The 16866-nt window shown below is 49.0% G+C and overlaps 2 protein-coding genes across 5 annotated transcripts; one reads left to right on the top strand and one right to left on the bottom strand.

Moving 5' to 3' along the window:
• The first annotated feature begins 1385 nt into the window (after positions 1-1385).
• Positions 1386-13804, top strand: slc30a7 (solute carrier family 30 member 7). The gene is made up of 11 exons (XM_061683797.1): positions 1386-1573; positions 1686-1787; positions 2841-2954; positions 3028-3115; positions 3196-3325; positions 3864-4016; positions 4151-4189; positions 4326-4461; positions 7329-7419; positions 7499-7648; positions 10034-13804. Exons 1-11 carry the CDS (start codon positions 1494-1496, stop codon positions 10079-10081), a joined length of 1131 nt encoding a protein of 376 aa, XP_061539781.1. The 5' UTR covers positions 1386-1493; the 3' UTR covers positions 10082-13804.
• On the bottom strand, positions 10885-14265 carry dph5 (diphthamide biosynthesis 5). 4 transcript variants are annotated; one of them, XM_061683802.1, is made up of 7 exons: positions 14013-14100; positions 13231-13458; positions 13056-13182; positions 12759-12879; positions 12574-12613; positions 12395-12498; positions 10885-11618 (listed from the first exon to the last, which is right to left on the bottom strand). In XM_061683802.1, exons 2-7 carry the CDS (start codon positions 13410-13412, stop codon positions 11398-11400), a joined length of 795 nt encoding a protein of 264 aa, XP_061539786.1. In that variant the 5' UTR covers positions 13413-13458; positions 14013-14100; the 3' UTR covers positions 10885-11397. The 4 variants fall into 4 exon arrangements, with proteins under 4 accessions (XP_061539786.1, XP_061539783.1, XP_061539782.1 ...); XM_061683799.1 differs by having other exon boundaries at positions 10888-11643; positions 13231-13355; positions 14013-14265; XM_061683798.1 differs by having other exon boundaries at positions 10891-11618; positions 13231-13355; positions 14013-14265.
• Positions 14266-16866: the final 2601 nt, after the last annotated feature.

Here is a 16866-nt window from a genome sequence, read left to right as displayed (position 1 = left end):
CGCTCCTTGAGAATAGCAAAGTCAAAAGCAGTGCAGGATAGCTTTAAGCCCCGCCTCCGACCTCCTCAAATCCCACTCCGGACTCCGATTAGGAGCCGCAAACGTTTTGCAAGGTCCCGTTCGAACGCGTCGTGGTTTCGTTTGGCCTGAAGCGGACGCTGTTTGCCGATCGCCGGGATCACTCGGATGGCGATTTATTGGATCGCGCTTTGCGAACGCGAGTCCAAACGCTTCACGTGCTTTGGGATGTGGTCCAGAACCAACCGGCACCGCCATCAACGAGATCACTGTACTGGACTTGTGGACCCAGCGTGTACCTCATCTTCATCTTCATCCTCATCTTCAAGTCTTGAACGAGATCAGCTTTTGCTTTTTGAAACACGCGGTCCTCAGGGATTTGATGACTTAGCAGTGCAGAGGTGGGCGGAGCCCGGCGAGTCGGCGTGATTTTGCACGTTTCAGTGGTTGCCATGGAAACATCACTTCAAGCTTTATTGGAAACGCATCCGTGCCTTCATAACGATCGCACCTGGCAATCATTTTCATTATATCAATCAAACAAGGGTGTGTGTCATCTATAGACGCGCGCACATGCGTGTGTCACATGTTCTGGAGGCCTGTCCATCCCTGAAGGGTCAGGGGTCGCCCCCAAAGACCACATAATAGCCTGTGGGCCTGTTCTAAAACAATTGCTCACCGCTGATTGGACATTATGATTTCCTAGGAATGTTGTGGAAGTGATCATTTGAAAATTCATCCATCCATTTTCTTTACCGCTTATCCTCACTCGGGTCGCGGGCTGCCGGAACCTATCCCAGCTATCTTCGGGCGGGAGGCGGGGTACACCCCGAACCGGGCACATTCGCACCTACGAGTCATTTAGAGTCTTCAATGAACCTACCATGCATGTTTTAGGGACCCGGCGAAAACCCACCCAGGCACGGGGAGAACATGCAAACTTCACACAGGCGGGGCCGGGGATCGAACCCCGGTACTCAGAACTGTGAGGCAGATGTGCTAACCCGTCGTTCACCATGCCGGCCATTTGAAAATTGATGTATAAAAATAAAGTGTTGCGTATTCATATATTTCTGTTTCCTTCCTTGTTAAATCATTACTTGTTGAAAAAACAAACATCATCAGTGTCTTCACATGGTTGAATATCATTCATTGTTTTTAATAACATCTAACTAAAGGTCATTTGAGAAAATGTGTTATTTCGCAAGTGCGTATGAAGCTGGTAGTCCTTCGCATGAATCGCTAAACCAAGAAATCTTTGCTTTCCCTTTCCAAAAGGTCCCTGAGGCCTGCCTGCCTGCCTGAAGGTGCCCTGTGGCGCCACCTGCTGGTCGCTTTCAACACAGTCGCTCACCGGAAGTAGCTTCTCCAGGCTTTTGTTGTGAAATCCACGCGAACGGAAACGTTGAGCTAGCATCGCGCGTGTGTGTGTGTGCGCGCGCGCGTGCGCGTGTTTAAATGTGTGTGTGAAGAAGATGTTACCTTTATCCATCAAGGACGACGAGTACAAACCCGCCAAGTTCACTTTGGTACTCAAGCTGTCAGGATGGATCAGGTAAACGCAAATGCTAACATGCTAACTCGGCGATGATGCTAACCGGCCACATGATTGATACAAAAAGAAAAAAAAGGAACCAAACAAATCGTGTTGTCACTTGTCTTTTCAGGTCAATTTTGGCCGACAAAACGTCGAGAAACTTGTTTTTCTTCTTGTGTTTGAACCTTTCTTTCGCCTTTGTGGAGCTCAGCTACGGCATCTGGAGCAACAGGTGAGCTAGCAGCTGCAACGAAAGCAACAAAACGGTGGTGGAGGAGGAGGACGACAAGTTTAGGAAGAACCAGGAAGAGAAAGTGGAACATCTGCGAGGCTCGTCAGTGTGTGTTGCTTGTGCTCGGGATGTGCCACGTATGTGCTAGCGGGGTGGGCAAAAACAGGAAGTGGCGTCCCAAGGAGGAAGTCCGCAAATATTTACGTCGGGACTTGTACGTCCAAGTGGACTGCGCGCCAGTGGGAGTCCGCAAACAGTCGCTGACACCAAGCTCATTCGGTGGAGGAAGTGCACAAAAGAAAGGAACACGTGGTTAAAAAAAAACGGCCCTGCGATTGGCTGGCGACCAGTTGAAGGTGTAGCCCTCCAAAAAAGGATCTGAAGTGGGAATTTCTTGCTTGTCGCTTGGTCCATGTAAATCCCACCCACGGATTACTAAAGCACTTTACATGCCACTATATTATGCTCAAGAATATAAAGAACTGGCTCAAAAAAGGAATGATATAACATGCTTGACCTGTGGATGGCAGTAAGACGCCGAGATTCGTCGAAACTGCCGGGAATGAAAAAAGAAGGAGAAGAAGTGCTTGCTAATAGCACAACTCTTTCCTCGTCACCTGCTAAACGTCTTGAAATATTATGGACATAAAAAACATGTTCATTATAAGTCACAAACATTTTCCTACTTCATTCAGAATGTCACATTCTAGGAGCAAGAACGTCACGTTCTACGGCTTCAAAAATATTTCACAGAGACGTGAATAAAACCCACAGCAAGCGAGCGATGGTGATACTGATTCGGGAGTCGGGAATGATGAATTGTTGCCAGCGTTGGCAGTCGTTCACTCCAAGAGAATTTCAGTGGACATTTTCGGGAACTATCTAGGAGTTCCGCAGGTTGAAGTAAAAGTGAAAGTGAAGTGAAATCCAAACAATCCGCATTTTGTCAGGCAAATCTCGTCACGTTGCCACTTGCTGTCTTTTGTCACCTGTTCTGGGAAGAACTTTTTGTGTTGATTTGAGAAGGAGGATTTTGTGTGTGTGTTTATTCAGCCTAGGTTTGATCTCGGACTCGTTTCATATGTTCTTCGACTGCACGGCGCTGCTGGCGGGCCTGGCGGCCTCTGTCATCTCCAGGTGGCGCTCTAATGACAGCTTCTCTTATGGGTGAGGCGCAACCTGATGACATCACAGAGCGGGAGGCGGTCCTTAACTGCGCATGTGTGTGTGTGTGCGTCAGGTACGTGAGAGCCGAGGTTCTTGGCGGCTTTGTTAACGGACTCTTCCTCATCTTCACTGCCTTCTTCATCTTCTCTGAAGGGGTCGAGGTATCACGCACGCACGCACGCACAGACATGCACGCGCACACACACAAATCAAATGTGAAAATAATGTGTGGGTGTGTCAGAGGGCTCTGGAGCCTCCGGATGTTCATCACGAGCGTCTTCTTCCCGTCTCGGTCGCCGGCCTGCTCGTCAACCTGGTGGGAATCTTTGTTTTCCAACACGGAGGACACGGACACTCGCACGGAGAGCAAGGTAATGCACGCGCGCGCGCGCTGGGTGTGCCATATCATACCACCTACGATATTAGCGGAGAATTTTTCCGGGTGATTCAAAATGTGAAATATTTACACCATCGGGACGCGGTGGCGTATTCTGTATCGTCACACGTCATCGCGTTCCGGCGGACGTGCGAACGTTGTTCTCTGCTCCAACGACGTGGGCGAGCGAGAGCGGCACTGCAGCGTCGACTTGTTCCTCAAAAAAGGATTTAGTAGCTAAAAGGAAAATACACGGTTCGACTACAAGTGGGCAGATATACAGCTAAATATAAACATTTGCAAATGCTGCAGGAAATCTCCTCCCGCTAAAAATGGAAGTAACCGATGTTTCCCCACAAAACATGGCCGCCTGCTATGAAGACACGCGAGGAGGACATGAAAACCGCTCGTGTTGTTCCAAGTAAAAGTCAACCAAAGTTTGAACCAATCTGACCTAAGCCGTTGTATGACGCCACGCGCGACCCTCACGCGGTCCCGGCCTGCGACGTCATCCGTCCTCTCCGCCCCCTCAGGTCACGGCCACAGCCATTCGCTGTTTAATGGCACCGCGAGGGAGGCGGCGGGTCACGGCCACCGCGGCGGCCATCACGGGCACGAAGGCCACGCCCACCACGGCGGCCACCACGGACACAGCCACCACGGACACAGCCACCACGATCTCGACGGTGAGGTCCTGTGACGACGATGTGTAGCGTGACATGAACGCGGCTGTCGTGTGATGGTGATGATGATGATGACGTCGACCATGATGATGATGATGATGATGATGATGATGTCGCACGTGCTCTTTCGTCAACAGATGAGCGCCACCTGGGTTCCGGTAAACAGATCCTGCAGGGTGAGCTCACGAGACTTTGATGCCGACAACATGAAGCCTCCCTGAGCTGGGAGGCCAGCGGGGGCCGCTCACACTACTAACAACTGCACTGGTGGCGCTTCTTTTTGATGATGTCACTTGGCGTGTGTGTCACCAGGCGTGCTACTGCACATCATGGCTGACACTCTGGGCAGTGTGGGTGTGATCATTTCAGCCCTTCTGATGCAGAACTACAACCTCATGATAGCTGACCCCATCTGCTCCATGCTCATCGCAATCCTCATCGGAGTCAGGTGACACGCACACACACGCACTAGGGGCTGACCGACTAGTCGACGCGCAGGCGGTTGCGGCTCGAGGTCGACCAATCGCCACTCCTGTGTTTTAGACAGGGACGCCGCGCTGAAATCAACAGGCGCTGGGTTCCCGTAGCAAGCTAGCGGTTCTTACCTCAAGGGTCGGGGTGTCCCGATCCGATCTTTGAGATCGGAAATTGGTCCGACGTCGGCAAAAAAACGAGGTTCGGATGGGACTGGCTCTCAAATCTCCGATTTGACCACTCCTATACGAGTGGTCCCTTCCACGCTCCGCACTTCTATCCAGCATGTGATCACAACAGCAGCTTGCTAAAGTGCTAACGTAGTAGTAGTCAGCAGTAAGAGTGAATGCTGCTCGTTTACTGTTGTTTATTGACACTCCAGTTGAACTTCACTGGAAAACTAAACACACAGAAGAATTCCGCATGTTGACTGTTCAAATCACAGACTTTGTTTATTTTTTTTTGTTTTCGTTCACAAAAATCGCTAGCTGAAAGCTAACAGACAATGAATGAAAAAGACCATTGACTCGGGGCAATTCTATCGCTCAAAATAATGAATATTGGTTCATAAACGCATACAAACTGAGTATAACAATATTCTCGGGCATATATTCTTCAAACTAGAGTTATATTAACAACATTCCATGTTGACTTTGTGACTGTGTGTGTATCTCATTGTGTGCACCACACTACCCTTCAGAGGTCAAGACGTGCACAGCAGTTACCCATTGGTTAATAATAACTGGGTCCGTTTTTCTCATACTACTCACGCTGATTATTGTTCTCTGTTTGAGTAATATTACTTGATCAAGCCTTTTCTAATATTCCATACTACAAAAGGAGTAAATCATGTATGATGGTTACTGAAATAAGATCGGACCGGTATCGGGCAAAGCTCGTGGTGAAAAAGTTGGATCGGGACATCCCTACTCAAGGGTGTGGCAATATTTGACTAAAAATGAGACTGGTAACACATCCATCCATCCATTTTCTGAGCCACTTCTCCTCACGCGGGTCCCGGGCGTGCTGGAGCCTATCCCAGCTGTCATTCAGCGTCTCAAAGACAGTCGCGTCTGTTAAAACTCTTGCAACCCACGTAACCCGGCTGCTATATTACATCATTGAAAACCATTCCCACCTCCTCTCTCTCCTATATATATTTTATCATTGTTCCCGGAGGGTCTGTTCCAACTACAGGGGGATCACACTCCTCAGCCTCCCCGGTAAGGTCTATTCAGGGGTGCTGGAGAGGAGGGTCCGTCGGGAAGTGGAATCTCAGATTCAGGAGGAGCAGTGTGGTTTTCGTCCTGGCCGTGGAACAGCGGACCAGCTCTACACCCTCGGCAGGGTTCTCGAGGGTGCGCGGGAGTTCGCTCAACCGGTCTACATGTGTTTTGTGGACTTGGAGAAGGCGTTCGGCCGTGTTCCTCGGGGAGTTCTGTGGGGGGTGCTTCGGGAGTACGGGGTACCGAACCCCCTGATACGGGGTTTTCGGTCCCTGTACGACCGGAGTCAGAGTTCGGTCCGCATATCCGGCAGTAAGTCGGACTCGTTTCCGGTGAGGGTTGGACTCCGCCAAGGCTGCCCTTTGTCACCGATTCTGTTCATAACTTTTATGGACAGAATTTCTAGGCCCAGCCGAGGCGTAGAGGGGGTCCGGTTCGGTGGCTTCGGTATTGCATCTCTGATTTTTGCAGACGATGTGCTTCTGTTGGCTACATCAAGCCGCGATCTGCAACTCTCACTGGAGCGGTTCGCAGCCGAGTGTGAAGCGGATGGGATGAGAATCGGCACCTCCAAATCTGAGACCGTGGTCCTCGGTCGGAAAAGGGTGGCGTGCCCTCTCCGGGTCGGGTATGAGATCCTGCCCCAAGTGAAGGAGTTCCAGTATCTCGGGGTCTTGTTCACGAGTGAGGGAAGAACGGAACGGGAGATCGACAGGCGGATCGGTGCGGCGTCTGCAGTGATGCGGACTTTGTATCGGTCCATTTTGGTAAAGAAGGAACTAAGCTGAAAGGCGAAGCTCTCGATTTACCGGTCGATGTACGTTCCGACCCTCACCTATGGTCACGAGCTGCGGGTCGTGACCGAAAGAACGAGATCCCGGATACGAGCGGCCAAAATGAGTTTCCTCCGCAGGGTGTCCGGGCTCTCCCTTAGAGAGAGGGTGAGAAGCTCGGTCATCCGGGAGGATCTCAGAGTAGAGCCGCTGCTCCTCCACATCGAGAGGAGCCAGATGAGGTGGCCGGGGCATCTGATTCGGATGCCTCTCGAACGCCTTCCCGTTGAGGTGTTCCGGGCACATCCCGCCGGGAGGAGACCCCGGGGATGACCCAGGACACGCCGGAGAGACTACGTCTCCCGGCTGGCCTGGGAACGCCTCGGGATCCCCCCGGAAGAGCCGGACGAAGTGCCTGGGGAGAGGGAAGTCTGGGCCTCCCTGCTAGAGCTGCTGCCCCCGCGACCCGACCTCGGATAAGCAGAAGAAAATGGATGGATGGATGATATATATATATTTGGTTTTTTTTTCAACTGTATGCTATTCTTACAATATGTAAGAATAGCATACAGTAGTCCCAGTAGGGACCCTGCAGTGGTGTTCGAGTTGTACAAATGCCGGATGTGCCCTGAAGGTAACTGAATGTGATTGGGTGAATGTATCTGGGGCGGAGTCTGTCGATCGACTTGAATCTGGAAAAGTTATCAATGACGTCATCGATACATTGAGTCCATTTTCGTCACCTTGGCGTCAACCAGGAAAAATGTGAAGTTGTTCAACCCCTAACGCACGCACACACGCACGCACGCAAGCGAGTTCCCTGTCCGGTGTTGTGGTTGCAGCGTGGTCCCTTTGCTGCGAGAGTCCATTGGGATCTTGATGCAGAGAACGCCGCCCTCCCTAGACCGCACCCTCCCCGAGTGCTACCAGAGGGTACGTACGAGATACGCCCCCACGGCGCCCGCGCTCGCCGCCTGCGTGTGCGTGACGTTTGCTGCCGCCACTTCTTCAGGTGCAGCAGCTGCAGGGCGTGTACAACGTGCAGCAGCCCCACTTCTGGACCTTGTGTACCGACGTGTACGTGGGGACCCTCAAAGTGGTCGTGGCCCCCGACGCCGACGCTCGCTGGATCCTGAGTCAGACGCACAACATCTTCACGCAGGTCAGTCGCCTTGGCGTACTCGCGCAAATCGTCGTCGCTGTCGGGCGGAAACTCCGCACATCCGAACGCGGTCGACCTTTTGGACGAACGAAGCCAGTTTGACCTTTTGACTGATGATTGGCAAATCCCTCGTTCGGCTCCATGTGCCATTTTTCAGGTTTCCTCAAATGTGATGCGTTTCGAGACGCCGGCGATACGACATGCGTACGTTCACAGGATAGAGAGATTTTTGTATAAATGCGTCCGGTCCCTATTTCTTAGCGGCCCACGGCATACACGAAAAAAATCATCAGACATGACATACAATGCTATTTGAAAAGCGAAAGTGGGGGTGGGCAGCGTTAGAATTGTGGCTGTGGAAAAAGCGACGAGGGCGACTACTAATAAAGCTTTTCTAATAAAACAGTAGCTGTTTTTTTTTTTTTTTTTTTTTGGGGGGGTGGGGGGAGTAAGATCTCTGGTCGCTGTTTGATGTGATCCATACCGATCTGGTGTTTACATGTGCGGCGCATGAATTTAGAAACACAGTTTTACAGACGTGTGACGCGCGCATCTACGCCTTTTGTCAAGATTGAGATTAGTCGGCTCTTTGGCACAGTAGTTGTAATTGTTTTGACGTGATAAAAAGAAGTTCGAAAGGAGGTCTGTCGCAGTGCAGCTGCTTTTTTATGTGCGTGAAGGATGAGGTCGCGGCTGGCGTTTCTGATTGAACCGTAGACGTGACTTTGGATCAGTGTGGGGAAAGGAATATTCCACGCCTGTCAAACAGGATGACATTTTGCGTCTGGTTTCAGCCTTCTTTCCTCCTATTGGGGTGTTCATACGGAAAATTTGGATTGGGTTTTGTCTTCTAACCCTTGTGATCAGGATATGAGGCTCCACGTAAACCAGACCAGTTTCATAACACTGGAGAATAAAGATCATTCAGTTCCAGAAACAAAATTGGTTTCCACTTTCTGCTCCTTGTGGAGGTCCAATTTGTGTGTTCATGTCGTCATTTGTTGAACATATCACACTCGAGATCCTCCAGTGTGGTCAGCTTGCTATAGATTGTCAGTGGACGGGGGGATCGCCACCCCCAAATCCTGAAAAACTCTTGACAGAGCAGAGAAACTCTTGACAGAGCGTTTTTTTCTAAATAACTGCAGGTGTATCTCAGTTAATGAGAATATATTGATTCTCATTTGTTGAGATGACATACCGAAATCAATCGTGCGACAGATTATTAGCTGGAAAATGCAAATGGAACGTGAAGACCTGAAGCCTCACGCAGTTCCAATACAAATTTGACAACAATAACTCACGTGTAGTCAACCGCAGGCTTCTGTCGCACAATTGATTTCGGTATGCAATCTCAATAAATGAGAATAATATTCTCATTTATGGAGATGTACCTGTATAGTATTTCTACAATGTGTAATTGCATGATTGATTGATTGATTGGTTCGAGTGCGTTTAATAAATGAACGTCCAAGAATTTCAAATTGGCCCTTGCATTCTTGAATTTTTCCTGTGTTGGGGACATTCGGTCGAACTGACTCAATAAACTGGTCGGGGTGTCTGGCAAGTCTCTTTGCAAATTGGTGACCGGCCACCAGAGGACGCAGTAGCTGCTGCTTTTGACGTGCATTGTCGCTCTTGGTCTCAGCAACATCGACTAAGCTTCACGTCGCCTCTGCGTTTAATTGGCGAGACAGAAAAAGTGTCGAGGACACGGAGCGCGCTTTTGTGATGGTTAAAAAATGGCGTGATGGCGAGCGTGCTCATACAGCCAACTCGCTCAAGTGCCAATAGTGAGTGCAAAATGCGCCAAGAAATGAAAGTTGCGACTGAGCACGATCGGGTGACTCGACTGGGGACTTCTTCAGACAATCGCTGCTTGACTGCAATCGCTTGAAATTCTGGCAGGACTTCAACTTTTGCCACACGTCCTCGTGACTTGTGGCAAAATGTCGGCGAGGTCGGTCAGTTTCGTAGTTTTCACGGGTGGATCCTATTTGTCAGTGCACACGTACGTGAATTATTTTGACAAATGGTCGAGTGATCAAAAGTGTTGAAAATGGCTTGCTCTCTTTGACGACGATGTCACGTTGATGGCTCAACAAATGTTTTGTCGCTTTTCCTGAAGTTTGGAGATGCGCTGCCGCTTTAGGGTCACCCCGGACTCGGAACGTTATCGACGCACGTGTGGACACGATTGGCGTTACCGTCCGTTAATGGTCGCTGAAATAACTTGCGACTGACCGAAATCGTCATCTTTCTGAAGAATTATTTCATTTTGAATTGCAGCTCGCTGGCAAAATAAAATTTGGAGCGACAACGCGAGAAAAAAAGGCGGCTGGAAAAGCTCGGGCGCTCCCTGGTGTAACTTTGTGTTGTGTGCAGGTGGGGGTGCGGCAGCTGTACGTTCAAATCGATACGGCCGCCATGTAACGGCTCCTGCCACTCTGGATTCTGGGACCAATCACAGTCTGCAGTGATGACTGACTTCTGACCTCGGGGCCAAGGCAGGACCTTTTGGGGGAGGGGCTAACTGTGATCAACCCAAATTGCCCCTCCTCCTCGGAGCAGGGAATTATGGGAAAGTGCCTTCATCACGGCACCGCACCCTGACAGGATGCTGCCAGCTAATTGGTCCGTGGACTGTGTGTGAGTGTGTGTGTGTGTGTGTGCGCGCGCGCGTGACCAGTCCCGCCTCAACAGTAATAAAAGCTTGTTTGAGGTCAATGTTGAATACCATATTAATTGTCATTGATGACATCATTCTATTCCAGGATGACTGGGAACAGGAAGTGTGTGGGTCACTTCAATTCCCATGATGCATTTCACCAACAACCTTGAAAGGTCATTGGGCCTCTTGGGAAAGTCACCTTTCCTAACCTCCAAAGCGCCTTTCCTTAACCTTTGGAAGAGGTCATGGGGTCAAGGTGAGAACTGTTTGTAAAGAATCGGACTTCACTTTTGTGAACAGACTTCATCGTGCGACGGCGAGTATTTGTGACGCAAGTCTCGAGCGTGAAATTCTGAAAATCCGCGAATAATTGACACCCATTATAATAGCATTGAAGAAAATACGTTTTTTAAACCCACACAAATAATAAGCAGGGATATACCACTAATAAGTGTTTTGGTGGTTGGTTCCTCCAAAAAATTAAAAAAAAAACATTTACCACAAGTACACCGGGGTCCGCTGTACGTATATGTGTATGTATATCATTTATTTATACAAACATGATACATGTAAACGCGAAGGAAGCCAAAATGTGGCGTATTGGCATATTTGGTCCAAAAAGTTTCTACGCGTGCGTTGTCACGTCCCGTTCGCCTTGCCCCCGTTTTCCCCCCCATACACCAGATTGACCTTGCGTGGCATGTTTTGGGAATGTGGGAGGAAACCCACGCAGGTACAGGGAAAACAGGCAAACGCCACGCAGGAAGGCCGACACCCGGATTTGAACCCATGACCTCTCGACTGTGCTGTCGGATCGTTAATGTGGCATGCGTATAAAAATGTGCGGTAAAACGCCGTGATCGATAGAGGCGGGTCCAACTCAACATTTGGGCATAAAGAGCAACAACGTGTTGATTTCCTTAAATTTATTGAGGACATTTGCGCTGGTCCAGTTGAGCCACCTTGCGTGAGATACGTGGCGGCCCCTCACGTGGCCGGCCCGGCCGTCGGACGCCATTCGTCTCAGAGCCCGTGTGTGCGTGCGTGTCAATGCCACCCAGGTGCTGGCGTGCGCACATTAGGAGCCGTCAAGGAGGCGGAGGCTCGCAAGGGCGTCATCTGGCGCGTGCAGCCGCAACATGTCCGCCTCCAGGGGGTGGAGCCTGCCGGTGACGACCAGCGAGTGGAGAGGCGCGCCGAGGTCGCACGAGGTCATTTGAGCCAACGTCGCCGTGACGATCTTCTGGTCGGCGGCCCCCAGTCTGGCCGCGCCCACGCACAGCGTGTCCTCCGTCAGACCTGCGCACAGGACGCGTGTGTTTGGCTGCCGCCGCACCATGAAAGTATGTTTGCGTCATCTAAGTTTGAATTTCCCAAACCGACATATTTGACCTTTCCAGTGTAAACAAAATCGATTCAAATTCAACCTCAGTGGGCACGAAAATTTAGCAAAACATTTTGTCGTCGTCGTCGTTCAAAGACTGAGAATGGTAGCCACGCTTCCCCGCCAGAATGCCGCCTGCGGCTACGCAAGTAGCTTACCAGCACCGGGTGTGACTGGCGTCAATTGCGCAATATAAAGTCGTCATCATTTTTGGCACAACAAAGTTGGAATTTTTATTCAACTGAATTTTCTTACCATCAAATTTCAAACACTGACATTTTTTAACCATATAAAAAAATAGTGTCAGAAAATTCTATCCAAAATTAAACGCCTTAAATTCAACCTAATTTTTTTTTTTTAGGATTAAATGTTTCTGAGGTTCAATCTCGTATTTTTTTGCCATCGGAGTTTGAATTAAAATTTACCATCAAAACGTTTACCAAGAAATTTTACCTCTACACTTTAAACATGTTTTGTGACCTTCCCAACAAAAATAATTCAAACTCAGACGTCACAAAAATACAACTAAACCTTATACTGAATTTGTTTTTTAACATCAAAATTGTTTTATTTTGTACACGCAATTTTTTTGAAGGTGAAAAATATCTGCAATTTAATTGTGTTGAGAAAAAAAAATGAAAAAAATCAAACTCAACGGCGAATGTGTCCAATCATGTTGGCAATCACTCACCAGGCTCCTCCCCCTGGTTCCGCCTCCTGCGGACGATTTGGAGCAGCTGGTCGGCCGCCTGGGCCGCGCTCATGAAGCGCGGAGGTTCGTAGACCTTCTTGCCCCTGAAACGAAAGCCACCTCGTCAGCTGGCCGTTCGGCACAGACGCGTGCGGCGCATGATGCCGGTCGCGTTTTACCTCATCAAGTTCTCCAGCGACTGCTCTTTCACTTTGATGTCTGCAGAAACGGGGAGGGATGACGGACGGAGGGGAAGGACAGACACACGCTGGCATTCATTCTGTAACAGATGAGACACGCGTGCGCCGTCCCAGTGGGAGGTCGACGAGTGGCGTGTGCGTAGTGAGCGGGACTTGACGCTTACCCAGCAAACAGAGCGTGTGCAGACCGGCAGCTCGGTTCTGCAGGATTTTGTCGTAGAAGCTCTCTGGTCTCCACGAGTCCGTCCAGTACACCAGGGACACCGTCTCGCCAAAGTTGTACAGCTGAAACGCATGCACGCAATATTAGCAAATTACAATTTTCAAGTGACATTTTTGAAAAATGGTGGATCAATTTTGTAGCATCAGTCTGAATGTTTGAACTTGTGAAAGTGCACATTTTCAACTTTTTGTTTTCCTCGCGAGCCACCGACGGCCGTTCGAAAGGTAACGCGACCCACCTGCAGGCCGCAGCAGCCGACGGCGGTGATGACGGACGCGTTGTGGACCACCTGGTACGGGATCCCGGCGCGCACGGCCCTCAGCGCCAGGTCGCTGTGAGTGGTCGCACTGCCGACGAAAAGGCCGCTTGAGAGCACGGACGCGACGTGAGAAGGGAGCGGACGGCGGGCTCACCCGAAGGGGTCGCCCGCCACCAGGAAGGCTACGTCGGCGTCCTTGGCGTGCTCCAGGATCCGCTCGGCTTCCTGCTCCACCAGTTCCCGGTCGGCCAGGACCACTTCCTTGCCGTAGAACTCCTCCTGCCGCCACAGAAACCCAACGGGCCGACGAGTCACATGACCGCGGTGGCGGCACATCCTGCTGTGCTCGCGACGTGCCACATTTCTAAGAGGGCAGCAACCCCTCTCCCCCGCCACCAACAAAATAAAAAATAAAAGTGTTTTCTATTGTCATGGTACCATGACGTACGACTCAAAGTTTGCTACTTGTGCCACTAGTGGTACTCGGGCTCCCTCTTGTGGTTTTCAAAAGAATCGGTGCCGAAGTCCAGTTCTTTTTAGTACAATACAAATAATATTTAAAAACGACTTCGCATTTGCCAATATTTGCCATTGCTTGCCCTGTACGTTCTTTTCATAATTTTAGTGAACTGTCTTTTTTTTTCCCCTATACTTTATTTTATTAAAGAATTTTTAATCATGTACAGCACACTGTGTGTGAATTGCGCTATAGAAATAAAGCTGCCTTGCCTATTCTTCTCTTGAATTGATATCACGCAACACCATGTTCGTTGACATGCGCAACACATTTCAAAGTAGTTCTACTGTATTTGTAAGCAACATCTTTGGGAGCCAATAAAGTTGATGTTGAGACTTGTTTGAGCTAAATTGACGTGCGAAAGTGCGTCTTTGTTTCGGTTGGTTAATGTCAAGTTAGTCGCAAAAGTAGCCACTGACCAGTGCGTCCTTGCCCACAGTCAACATGGACGTGTAGGCCTCCAAGTAGACCCGGGAGCACTTCCGGACCACCTGCAATCCTTTCACGGTGATGTCGAGGGCGTCCCCGAGACCCAGACCGACCAGGTAGAGCATCTCGACCGGAACACTTGACCCACAAGCACCAAAAGCTACGTCCTCTTCCTCCTCTTTTCTTCCTTCCTTTTCTTCTTCCTATTAGCACGTCAATGCTCTTACGTGCGCTTGCCGTCAATTGTTCTCCTTTCACGACAGTTTCGCTGCTTTTACGACGTGTTGTAATCAAAGATATGAACACAGAGACACGACGCAAAACAAGGGAGGTCAAAGTCGTCAGTGTGGACGGCAAGAAAACCAAAAGACAATGGATGTTTGTACATTGTGCTGCATCGGGATGCGGAAAACGCCCTACAATTACTACAAAGGACTCTCTTTTACATGTAACTTTTTTTTGTTGTTGCTCGCTTCAAATGTGTATTGGTATTATACGCTTTGGCGTTGAAAAAAAACTAACCCCCGTGACAATAGCTTGAGAATTGAGCATGTTTTGACTTAATTTCAATGTCCTTCCATTGCCTTCTAAGTAGTGATGGGCAAATGATAGCGAGGCTTTGGAGCTTGTGTCACTCTTCCTGAAGCGGAGTGATTCGAAACGCTGTGTCGGAGCTTGTTTCAAAACACCGGTGTCATGTGACCGATGACGTTTTGACGCTTCGCTTCGCGCGTCATTCCTTAAAAATGTTTCAAAGCTTTTCATTGGCTCATGGCGTTTCAACGCATTCAGAGCCAATGACAGCTTGACAGGTTTGACAGATTGGAGTGGTTTGGCGCCCCACTAGCTATATAAGATGCATCATTATGCTTCCAAATGGAGTTGTGAGGAGAGTGAGAGTATTTTGGCAAGTCAACCATACAAGTTCCCAAAATGACAAGGCATTATCTTTCAATGTTTTCCTACACACAAAACATTGTTTCTGAATTCACGCACCATGATCATTTGCAAAGTAGGAAGGATCTCTAATCCTGTTGGGGACTTTGAGTACAGTTTTTAAATAAAGCTCAAAGCTTTAAATAAACCCTTAACCAACATTTAACCACATTTAATACAATTTGCATTTATTCTTTGGGTTAATCTTAAATGTGTTTTAATAGTATGGGGAAGAGCATCTGCATATTTTATTGTAATGGCGATATAATCATTATTTGGTATGAATGAACAAAAAAACTTGAATGACCATACAGACTTTTCTGAACTTTTATTGCTGTTATGAGAAACAGTGCCAGCCAGCGCTTCAGTCGTGCTCTTTAGCGGTTGCTATGGCTTCAGTTGTCCACCAGATGTCACCATCACCGAAGCCTTGAAGCTTTGAATCTTTTTCGGCCTCAATGCTTCGAAAGGCTTCACTTGCCCACCACTCCTTCTAAGCAACGTCGACCTTACCAACATGGCCGCCACGTGGATACGTCGGTTAGCCGGGCAGCTACAGAGCGCTGTGTTATCTAGGCTTCATACACTTAAAAAAAACACGAGATAGTTGGACACTGAAATTAAGTCATTTGTCAACCGATTCTCACGAGGATTACTATTTTGTCAACGCAAAAGCATATGATAGATAGAATCAGAATCATATTTATTTTCCAAGTATGTCAAAAACACACAAGGAATTTGTCCCCGGTAGTTGGAGCCGCTCTACTACGACAACAGACAGCCATTAGACAGAAAATACATTGGAGAAATAAAAACATAAAAACACAGTCACTGAGCGATAAAAGGTTACCAGTTATGTGATAATGCCGATACTTTTTTTCCCTTTTTTCTTTTTGACAATTGTGCAAATAATTCCAAGTCCTCTTGCAATTTAGAGCAGTTTGAAATGACAAATAGAACAGCAATCTAGTGCAGTAACCATTGTGCAAGTGGCACAGACTTCAATACATTTATGCAGTTCAAAGTGACTCGTAGTGCGATAATCTGGAACAATGTCAATTGCGCAAATGGTGCAGATTCTTCTCAAGTACATGAGTGGCCAGTATTGGTCAACAACAGCTATGCAAGTAGTCCAGAGTGGCGGGAGTACTACAGTGAGTGCACCAATAAAATATAATTGGCCCGACAGAGATGTGACAACCATCTCAAGACAAAATTGGCAGCGTGTTACAATGAAATTGTAAGTTAACTGTTGAAGAAGTTAATGGCAAGAAGAAAGAAGCTGTTGGAATTTCGGCTAGTTTTAGTTTGCATTGTATGGTAGCGCCTACCTGAGGGAAGGAGCCGGAAGAGCCGGTGACCGGGATGCGGAGGGTCCGAGAGGATTTTGCACGCTCTTGTCTTGGTTCTGGCAGCGTGCAAGTCCTCAAGGGTGGGTAGGGGGGGTACCGACAATCTTTTCAGCAGTTTTGATTGTCCGTCGTAGTCGGAGTTTGTCCGTCTTTGTAGCAGCACCAAACCAGACTGCGATGGAAGAACACAGGACCGATTCGATGACCGCTGTGTAGAACTGCCTCAGCAGCTCCCGTGGCAGGCCGTGCTTCCTCAGAAGCCATCTTCTGCTGGGCCTTTTTGAGGACAGAGTTGATGTTGTTCTCCCATTTCAGGTCCTGAGAGACTGTAATTCTCAGGAACTTGAAGGTCTCGACGGTTGACACAAGGCAGCTGGACAGCATGAGGGGCAGCTGTGGCGAAGGATGCCTGCTGAAGTCCACGATCATCTCTACAGTCTTGAGCGTGTTCAGCTCTAGGTTGCGTCGGCCGCACCGCAGCTCCGGCCACTCCGCTTCCTGGCGATATGCAGACTCGTCACCGTCTTTGATGAGAACGATGACTGTGGTGTCGTCT

The sequence above is a fragment of the Phycodurus eques genome, chromosome 8, assembly GCF_024500275.1.
Source record: "Phycodurus eques isolate BA_2022a chromosome 8, UOR_Pequ_1.1, whole genome shotgun sequence".
Classification (NCBI taxonomy): domain Eukaryota; kingdom Metazoa; phylum Chordata; class Actinopteri; order Syngnathiformes; family Syngnathidae; genus Phycodurus; species Phycodurus eques.
This window is presented reverse-complemented; position numbering and strand designations above follow the sequence as displayed.